Source organism: Bufo bufo, chromosome 4, assembly GCF_905171765.1.
Source record: "Bufo bufo chromosome 4, aBufBuf1.1, whole genome shotgun sequence".
Classification (NCBI taxonomy): domain Eukaryota; kingdom Metazoa; phylum Chordata; class Amphibia; order Anura; family Bufonidae; genus Bufo; species Bufo bufo.
The window spans coordinates 500,105,498-500,116,415 of NC_053392.1; the positions used below are offsets into that span (position 1 = coordinate 500,105,498).

General features: G+C 47.8%; 1 protein-coding gene across 1 annotated transcript in view; it reads right to left on the reverse strand.

Moving 5' to 3' along the window:
• The window catches only part of MTR (5-methyltetrahydrofolate-homocysteine methyltransferase), a 109,205-nt gene extending 99,483 nt beyond the window's left edge, over positions 1–9,722 (reverse strand). The window contains exons 1-4 of the mRNA XM_040429615.1: positions 9,567–9,722; positions 4,789–4,991; positions 2,627–2,716; positions 2,365–2,434 (exon numbers count right to left, since the gene is read on the reverse strand). Of these exons, the coding sequence (XP_040285549.1) occupies positions 2,365–2,434; positions 2,627–2,716; positions 4,789–4,991; positions 9,567–9,600 (397 nt within the window). The 5' untranslated portion in view covers positions 9,601–9,722. The remainder of the gene's footprint in view (positions 1–2,364; positions 2,435–2,626; positions 2,717–4,788; positions 4,992–9,566) is intronic.
• Positions 9,723–10,918: the final 1,196 nt, after the last annotated feature.

Genomic DNA, 10,918 nt, shown 5'->3' on the forward strand with positions numbered 1-10,918 from the left:
CTAAGCCAGTTCTACTTCACACCAATTTTTTTTATATGTAAAGAAAAAAACACTTTATTCACTCCTGTGGTCGCAATATTTTCAGCTCATTCACAGAGCCTTTTTCAACCTATGAACCTGCGACTAGGGTTTCAAGTTCGGCGTACAAGGTTCAGGTTATCTAAGAATTCCGTTATGGATTCCGCTACCACGGACCATGATTTGATTTAGATACCATAAAAAAAAATTAAAAAAACCTGCGTGCATTCCGCATTTTATGGAACTTCCGGCCCATAATCGAACAGTCCAATCATATTTTTTGGGGGGATAAGGTGACAAAAAAAAAAAAAAAAGCGAATTACGTTTTTTTTTGTTTTTTTTTCTGTTATGGCGATATGTAATGTGTTTGTTTATATATAAAATTGGGAAAGAGGGGTGATTTATACTTAATATTTTGGTGTTTGTTTTTCTTTAAACTTTTTTTTTACTTTTTATTTAACAACTATTAGCTCCCTTAGGGGCTAGAACCTGGGATCTTTTCATCCCTTGTCCTATTCACCCTAATAGAGCTCTATTAGGGTGAATAGGACCTCACACTGTCCCTGCTGCCCTGTGCTTTGTGCACACAGCAGTAGGGAGCTTACCATGGCAGCCAGGGCTTCAATAGCATCCTGGCTGCCATGGTAAACGATCGAAGCCACAGGATTACACTGCTGGGGCTCCGATCACTGCCACTGCACCACCAATGAATGAAGAGGGGGTACCCTGTGGCCACTGCCACCAATGATTATAATACTGGGGGTCGGGGCACCCTCTATGACAGGACCTGAGGGGTTAACTGCTGCAGATCACAGCGCCCTGTCAGAGGTCAGGTGCCGGCTTTGTATTAATGGGCGAGATATCATCATTGGTGGCGCAGTGACCACAGCCACTCCTCTCCTCTGTCCCTCTCTCTTCTTATTGGCAGCAGTGGCAGAGAGGGGAGAGACTCAGTCTCCCCTGTGCTGTGCCTTCAGCAGGAGCCTGATCAGGCTTAGACATACCACGGCAAGCCGGATGCCTTTGAAGCTCCCTCCCTCAATTTACCCTTCAAGCATCAGGCCGCTGCCACAGCAGAGCAGCGGCCCGATGCTTAGCGCCTCCATACATCGGTCCCTAAGGACTGTGGCGTTTCAAGCAGAGTGTCAGAGCAGCAGCCTGATGGTTAGAACTTAGGGCTGGGGGGTGACCCATTTGAGCTGGGTGAGGAAAGGGGGTTAATACCACAGCATCGGGCCGCTGCCACAGAAGAGCAGCGGCCCGATGGTTAGCCCCTTCCATATAGCGGTTCCTAAGGACCGCAGCATGGAAGGGGTTATGTTACAGCTGACAGTCTGCACCTCTCTGCCATCCTGAAGGGGCGGGGGGGGGGGGGGGGGGGGGGGGGGGGGACAATGCGCGCTCCCGTGTGGAGCAAGGAGTGGTTACAGAGAATCCGTCAGATGACGGATTCTCTGTAAATCCACTCAGAGCAGCCTGCTGTGCATAGGAAGCACAGCAGGCTGTAGATCAAAAACGAAAAAACATAAACAGAACTAATTGGAGAAATGTGACGTTATAAAGTTTTCTTACACAGTATGGCGCTGCCTGGTGTTCAAAGTGTATAGAGGGTTTCTCAACTCCGGTCCTTGGGACCCACCTACCAGTCAGGATTTGAGAATATCCCACAGAATGAATACCTGTGGTAAGTCCTGATGCATGGACAATAATTATATTACCTGCTCAATACTAAGGATATCCTGAAAACATGACCGGTAGGTGGGTCCCGAGGAACGGAGTTGAGAAACCCTGGTGCATAGTAATTTTACTTTTTCCCCCACTAGGGGGGACTTCATTTCTGTGCCAGTATAATCCTTTGGAATACTCAGCATTCCAAACCAACATTGTTTGTTAAACTAGCAGACAACTTATTCAGCCATCGTGGGCCTGGGGACCTCCTGGCTGCCAAATTAACCCACTGGTGGCCCATGGAGGCATTGCAGTTTGCTGAGGGACCCCTTCTCTACAGATGGCACAGTCACTACTGACCAAAGCATATAAGGATTTAAATGACAGTGGGATGGAAGCTGAAAATTACATAATGGTACGTGTTTTTGTAGGTGGTGGTTAAGGGGAATTTGGGGGGCCAGCTATTTTATGTATATGACAGCATTAGGCCAGGACTAGATGCAGAAATGAAATTCACTGCATCTAAACCTCAAAGCTGAGACACCAATCTACTAACATGGGAAATGACGCAATGTCTTGCCACTCTGGCCTCACACATTGCCACCTTTTGGAAAGCTCAGAAATGGTAACTCATGATAGAGGTCGGAATAGCCCAAGCCTAACGATTTAAATTCCCACCTGTCTCACATGATACGTCATCTGCTGCTTTTCTTGCTACTTCTGCAGAGACTTTATTCAAGCGGTAGGCCTGTGACAACAGAGACGCGTTAATTGAATCCTGGGTTGTATACAATAACAATGTTTGATCAGTGAAGAGCAATGTAGTCATCACAGAAGAAATTAAATGTCTGTCAAATAATAAGCAGTCGCCAGAGACTTTTCAGAAGGGCGACCCCAGCGGCAGAATGAGCAAATAATCAGAGATAACAAGGAATCTTACCAGGTGTTCAAGGCCATAGTCTGCCTGTGCAATACTTGTACTGCTGAATGTGTTGGTCTCCACAATATCTGCTCCACTGAGCAAATACTCCTACGGAAGGAACATATTGGCAGAAATCAACTTTTATTTGACTTGTTAAGGAGCCTGTAGCCTCTAGATCTGCCTGGCTTTGGTAGGATCAAACAGCCCAGAAGATTTATGGGTAATCAAATGCAAAATAATCTTAAGGCTACTTTTACACTTGCGTTCGGTGCGGATCCGTCTGGTATCTGCACAGACGGATCCGCACCTATAATACAAACGCTTGCATCCGTTCAGAACGGATCCGTCTGCATAACAGCTTTTTCAGATCTGAGTTTTCACATCGTGGTGATGGGGACGCTTCAAGTTAGAATATACTAAGAACTGTGTACATAACTGCCCCCTGCTGCCTGGCAGCACCCGATCTTACATCATTGGTGGCAGCGGAGAGTTCCGATTGGAGTCCCAGTGTAATCGCTGGGGCTCCGATCGGTTACCATGGCAGCCAAGACGCTACTGCAGTCCTGGCTGCCATGGTTACTTAGCAATTCTAGAAGCATTATACTTATCTGCGCTGTCTGTGGCCGGCCGGTCGCTCCTCTTACTGGTAAGTGAAAGGTCTGTGCGGCGCATTGCTTATAGCACAGACCTGTCACTTACCAGTAGAAGGAGCGCCTGGCCGGCCAGACAGCGCAGGTAAGTATAATGCTTCTAAAATTGCTAAGTAACCATGGCAGCCAGGACTGCAATAGAGTCTTGGCTGCCATGGTAACCGATCGGAGCCCCAGCGATTAAACTGGGACTACGATCGGAACTCTCCGCTGCCACCAATGATGGGGAAGGGGGGTGATTTTAATTAAGGGCGCACTGGCCACCAATGAATTTAAATACTGGGGAGGGAGGGAGGGGGGCCGCACTGGCCACCAATGAATTTAAAACTGGGGAGGGGGGTCTGGCCCCTGCTGCCTGGCAGCACCCGATCTCTTACAGGGGGCTATGATACGCACAATTAACCCCTCAGGTGCGGCACCTGAGGGGTTAATTGTGCGGATCACAGCCCCCTGTAAGAGATCGGGTGCTGCCAGGCAGCAGTCATGTACACAGTTCTCAGTATATTCTAACTTGAAGCGTCCCCATCACTATGGGAACGCCTCTGTGTTAGAATATACTGTCGGATCTGAGTTTCACGATCTAACTCAAATCCGATGGTATATTCTAACAGAGGCGTTCCCATGGTGATGGGGACGCTTCAAGTTAAAATATACCATCGGATTGGAGAAAACTCCGATGGTATATTAATAGGGACTCCTGACTTTACATTGAAAGTCAATGGGGACGGATCAGTTTGCAATTGCACCATATTGTGTCAACGTCAAAAGGATCCGTCCCCATTGACTTGCATTGTAAGTCAGGACGGATCCGTTTGGCTCCACACGGCCAGGCGGACACCAAAACGCTGCAAGCTGCGTTTTGGTGTCCGCCTCCAGAGCGGAACGGAGGCCAAACGGTGCCAAACTGATGCATTCTGAACGGATCCTTATCCATTCAGAATGCATTGGGGATGAACGGATCAGTTCGGGGCCGCTTGTGAGAGCCCTCAAACGGATCTCACAAGCGGAACCCCAAATGCAAGTGTGAAAGTAGCCTTAGATGTGACGATGCCGATAAAATACATAGGACTTTTGCAGAAACCCTGCTCACTACCTTCACAAATTCCATCTCAGAACCTATAATGATCTAATTGAGTAACTCTACAATCTTCTAAAACAGAATAAGAAGGTGTTAAACGAATAGCTCAGGGTACGTTCACATCAGCGTTTGAAATCCAGCAGAGGAACAGCCTGCCGGAGTTCACCACATCCAGCAAAGCCAGATAATTCCAGGAACCGCCGGATCACCATTGACCATAAAGTGGCGGTGATCCAGCCACTTTCTGGCATAAATTTCCGGTTTCAGGTGGACACATACCGCTGCATACAGTGGTTTTTGCCCAGCCGACAGATTTATGTTGGAACAGGCTGCCGGATGTCCCAACGCTACTGTTAGCCTAGTGTTACTAGTATGGGTCAACAACTGGTTTCCCTGGGTGAAATTTTGCCCAGTTTTTTTTTTTTTTTTTTTTAAAACAGACGCAAGAATACCTTGTGAATTTTGTAGATGATATCCGGCTGGGTGATGCTTAGAAGATCATTATTGCCTTTTAAAGATTTGCAATGGTCTACAAACTCCTGCCCCCTGAAGGACTCTTCTGAAAGAGTATGCTGTTGGATCATGGTGCCCATCGCGCCATCCAAGACCATGATCCGCTTCTGGAGAATTGATTCTAGTTCTTCATGTGTGGAGACTTGAGTTAAAGTTTAAAAGATGAGAAACAGAATGTGACAAATTATAATAAATAAATTCCCATGACACACATTCCTGAAAACAGCTGAAAAAATATTTTCAAGAAAGCAAACGTCCTCCCTGAGCATGAAGAAGATACAGATATACTGAGGACTTTCTCAGAGTCTACGATCCTTTTTCACTATCCTAGGACCCCAGATCACACATCATACAGATGGCTGCATAACAAATCCATCATAATTCAATGCACGCCATATGGAAATTGGGTTTGGAAGGCAAAAAAAAAAAAAAAAAGCGCTTAGTCCCATAGAAGGAAATTCAATCTGGCTCCAGTACAAGTGCCCATGGTACAAACTCATCTACTAGGGAAGAGGGGAACCAATAAATCTCTAATATTTAACTAATGATCTGTGTAGGGAGAAATACATCTCATGCATGTTTTACTTGTCCCATTATACTGCATACAGCTTTTAGGACGCCTCCCAAGATGTCCACTCCTGCATATAGTACAAAGCGTTTCTCCAGCCATCACTTTACCTGTAGGCTTCACCCAAGCAAGTGAGAATGTGTCATGTGTGACACTGGCGTTGCCGCTCTATTCATTTCTATGGTAGCTCTGGAGAGTGGAGATAGCAGAGTACAGCGCTCCACTAAATCCGGATCTCCCATAGAAATGAATGGAGGCGCTCTGGTCATTTCAGGGGAGCTGCAGGGGGGCCCTGAGGGTAGGACGCAGACCAATCTTACAGTTAGCCCCTATAACTTTATTGGGGTTTCCTGACTTCTTTAGCGTTGGGGGAACCCCTGGTAAAATTCTTCTCTCTACCCCTACCAATTCATTTTTTTTCCCAAAAGACAAAAAGGCTAAAAACACACAATGGAATAAAGACCCTAAAATGAATTCAAATCCCAGACACCTGAGCCCACAATTTATTCAGCCCCTCCATCCCCTTCTGCACACAGCTGAAGTTCACTGGCCCGGTCTGAAGAAGGGTCTCCAGTGCAGATGGAGCAAGAAGACGCCAAGGAAGACAGGATAGCAACAAAGCAAAGATGGAAGAGTCTGGACAGATTTATCCAGGCTTCTTTGTACCGTGCATGTCCCTGAATGGCCCCAATGCATGCACATAGCCACACTGGAACCCCTTTTCGGAGACGGTGTATTATGAAATATTTAAAGGGGTTGTCGACCAGAACTAACATCATTCTTGGAGAGACAACTGCCCGCTGGGCGATGCTGTTGTCAACGCACCCCTTAGGCGATTTCCAGCGCTTGTGAAATTATAAGTCCCAGCATGCTCTATTTATTTCTATGAGAGTTCTTAGAAGAGCAGAGCAAGTATGCATGCTGGGAGTTGTAGTTTCACAACAGCTGGAGTGCCGGACGTTTCCGACCCCTGGGCTAGCTTTACACTAGCGCTAGGGATCTCTTTGCTTTCTGGCATTGCTGGAACCTTGAAAGTCTCCGTCCAGCCCCATTACCTATAATGGGGACTGGCAGGGATCCAGCCACAACCTGGCAATTATGCCGAGAATGGGCCCGGAAGAACCGCTGTGCTCAGAAAGTTTTGTGCAATGGTCCCATTAAGTAAAATTGAATTCATGCAGGACACTCATTGGGAATCACACAGCTGCCTCAGTAACCGTACCATCCAATGGGTAGTCGTGTCTCTTCAAACCCGATGTCCAATCAGGTGGTAGGGTATGCCTGGACAACATGGACGGCTGGATGGACAGATTAGATGGACAAGCTAGAAGTGTCAAAAAGGCTTCTCTGCGGTTCAGGTTGTCACACGTTATTCCTGGTTCTTTCTATCGCCTGGAGCCGTGTGGCATCTCACAGCTACTCACGCCCCATCTGCTGAAATAACCTGAGCTAAACCTATGTCCAAAGTTCCTGCTATACGTCTGACCGCGTTTCCTGGTGGCACCACTGTGACATGCTATAAGCCTACTGTACAATAAATGCTTCAGATGTCCTACAGGGGTACAATGTGCCGCCACCCAAAGCTTCCCCAGCACCAGCTGATCGAGAGGGGCGTCAGCAACCAGACTGGCCTTTATCAGCCGATTGCAGGAGGTTTGGGTCGCCTATTAGGGATACGGCTGTGTGGATGTAGACTTTTTCTGGTCCGCAAAACGCAGACACTAGTCATGTGCACTTTTTGCAAGCCCCATTGTCAAAATCCCTATTCCTCTCTGTAAAACGGACAAGAATGGGACATGTTCCCCGATAGGTGGCACAGCGCACTTATGTGGACAGAACACGGATGACGTCTGTGTGCTGACCACATTTTTTTGCAGCCCCACAGAAAATAATGGGATCGCATGAGGACCGAAAATACAGTCATGAGAATAAGGAGCGGAGGTACAGACCCGGAAGTCCAAGCCGTTGTGTTTCCATGGCTGCCATGCAGCCCCAGCCTAAAGGAGGCAGCTGAGAGTTCTGTCAGGACTACACGATGGTTGCGACAAGTGTCCACAACCAAGCAGCGCTACGTAGCAGAGCAGCCTCACAACATAATGGAAGTGAATGGGAAGGTCTTGCCCAAAAACAAAATAATTTAATATAAATATATATATTAGTTCTGGGGTTGTGGCAACTTGTCGTGCTGCAATCCCATTCGCTTCCATTATAGTGCTACACGGCGACCAGCCTTGGGCTATGTTGACATCATGTATATGCTAGGAATATTTCCCAAAGTAAAGCCCTGACCTACACTCCTATAGCGGCATACCCTAAACACCTGCAGGCCACCTCTGTGAGAACCCCTACTGTGCAGTATACTTTTACGAGATACTGACTATAAGGCTACATGCACACGACCGTATGTTTTGCGGTCCAAAAAAAAAAAAAAGGATGGCATCCGTTTATTGTTTTTTTTTGCGGATCCATTGTATATGCCTATACTAGTCCGCAAAACAGAATAGGACATGCTCCATTTTTTTTGCAGAATGGAACCACGGACAACAGACACGGAAACAAAATACGTTTGTGTGCATGTAGCCTAAGGGAGAGTGCTGCGGGCTGTGCATTCCTCAGGGATTCGTACAAACAAGACGTAAACTTCAGCACAAAAAAATATAAAAAAATCCCCCATAGACCGCATGGGTTATGTGCAGATTTGCTGCCGATTGTGATACGGATTTGGCATCGATTTCATCCTACACACTGCAAAGGGTGGAATCCACAACATAAACTGGTGAGCAGCAGATTAAGGGCTCCTTCACACCAACGTATTTTGCGTTCCATATACAGGCCGTTTTCTGCATTCCGCATACGGAACCAGTCATTTTAATGGGTTCGCAAAAGAATCGGACAGCACTCTGCGTTTCTCCGTTCCGTGGCCCCGCAAAAATTATGAGTAGAGTCCTATTCTTGTCCGTTTTGCGTACAAGAATAGGCATTTCTATAATGGGCCTCCTGTTCCGTTCCGCAAATTGCAGAAGGCACACGGGTGGCATCCGTTTTTTGCGGATCCGCAATTTGCGGACCAAAAAAAGACGGCACGGTCGTGTGAACGAGCCCTAAGGGGCACGTTTATTAAGATCTGTGTTTTAGACACCAGTCTTAATAAACCGCTACGCTGGCGGTGGTTCCACCGAAGTTACCAAGAGACGCCGGCCTCTCCATAACTTCGGCGCATCCAGTTCTCGATGTAAGACAGATTCCGAGCGGTCTTACATTTAGACCCTTTTCTATGCCTAAAACAGGCGTAGAAAATGGTAAATGTTCCCTTCCCTGCGCACGCCATTCCGACTTTTCTAAACGGGGAAAGTCACAGATAGCGGCGCAACTAGCTGTTGCACCGCAACCTGCGATACGCCTAATATCGGCGGATTTCAGCTTAATATATGACCCCCTAAAATTTCCATGCGCCTTTCTTCTGCGCTGTGTGAATGAGTTTTGGTAAAATCTCGTCCGCTCTGCTGTTACGGTAATGTACGCTGCTTATTTCTGCACTCAAAGCGCAAACCAAAAAATCTGCAGCTTATCTGCCCCATGTGAACACATCCTAACCTAGGTCTACACATGCCAGAATAGGACAAAAACCACATGTTATACAAGCTGCAAACTTCACAGGCAGCAAATCCGCACGGCAGGTGACATTTTTCTTAAAATCTCATCAACGTCACGGGTACCGTACAACGAAAAACGTGCAGCTAATCAGCCATGTGTGAACACCGGCTTACAGTGGGGGGAAAAAGCATAGACCAGCCTGGCAGAGGCCAAAGGGACAATCATTTCTCACATGTTCAGTCCATAAGGGTGCATGTATACACCGAGTGCAGGGTGAACACAGCCTGACAACTGTCCTCCGCACTCCAGCTGTTGTGAAACTACAACTCCCAGCATGTATACTCTCATAGAAATGAAGGAAGCATTCTGGGAATTGTAGTTTCGGACCAGTGCCCTGGTCTACAGCAGGCTTCAGGTTGGCACAGATGGTGGCAGCAGGCTGTGACACAGGAGGTACAGACAAGCAGGATCACCGCATTAACCCCCACGCAGCTGATTACACTCCCAGCACAACTCTCCCACCAGGTGCTGGGCTGTGACAGGAGCTGCCATTACCTGCAGTGTCGGGGTGCTGGATGGTGGGAGGCATGGTGGCTCTAGCAGGCGCGGGGGGGGGACAGGAACCCTCTCAGCACAGAACGGAGACCCCGGAGCAGCGTGTCCTACAGAGAGCGCCGGTCTCGGGCTGTACGCTGCTTCCTGTGCTGGGGAGCTTAGTGCGCATGCTCAGTAGTGGCGTCTGCCGCGGCCACCTCAGTTCGTAGCCTTCACGAAGCGCTGTGGGAACGAGAGGGGACACGGCTGGGCTGCAAACAGTGACAAGCCACGTGTGAAAAAGATATCTAGCATGCTACTTATAGCTGCCCACTTCTGGGAGGTAACCTGCCGTGTAAATACCGCACCTGTCTGAACAGGGCGCGCGTCCTACCCACATGACTCCTTTCATCACATCTCAGAATGAATGCAGACCCTCAGGATATGTTCACAGGAGGGATTTTAGAAAATCCACCTACAAAATTTAGCGCAGTAATCAACATGCGTTTTTTACATGGATCTGCGCCCCAAAAAATGTGCGTAAAATGCCTGGGGTTAGATGGAGCTGTTTTTTATGCTTGGCAGTTATTTCAGTGGGAGATTGAGCGCAGACTTTGCCCTAAGATACGGCACGCTGCCTCTTGTTTCCATGTGAAAGGGGGGTGATTTGAATTTTTTTTTTTTCTGTCCTTAAAAAAATTCATAATGCAATTATTAGATTGCCGTTTGTGTTCAGTAATGGGATTTTATCCATTATAGCAGGGATCGGCAACGTCCGGCACTCGGGATGTAGTGAAACTACAACTCTCAGCATGCACACTTGCGTGACTGTTGTCAGAACTCTCATTAGTGAATGGAGAATACTGGGAATTGACATTTCGGCATAGTTGCAGTGCCAGAGGCTGCTGAATTGGTATATTCCCATGCCACCTGCAGGCCAGCATTGGTATATACCAGTAATAGGCTGTAGGAAGGCGCAGGGGTCATTGACGGGAGGTATGTGTTACCGAGGTTCCTGGCCTCGGTGAAGTAAGAGCCGGTAATTTCAGGTTTCAGCGGCAGCTAGTGCTGATTGACACTTTTGCTGTTGTAGTATGGCTGTATAGCTGATTTTTCTTTTTCCGGGCACGGTTGCATGTCTTACATCAAACCAGCGAGATTACAACTTGTGTCCCTGGACAAAATGGAAGCTGTCGTGAAAGCCCTCGTGGAGGCTAACTTGCAGCAGCAGGAGGCTAATAAGCAGCAGCAGGAAACCAACCAGCTGCTGTTGCAGCATGTGATGGCTTTACAAGCGGCAGGAGCATCCCAGAACGTCCACGATGCCCGGAAAGCTGTCCGTGCGGCAATCCCTAAGATGACCCCCTCAGGCG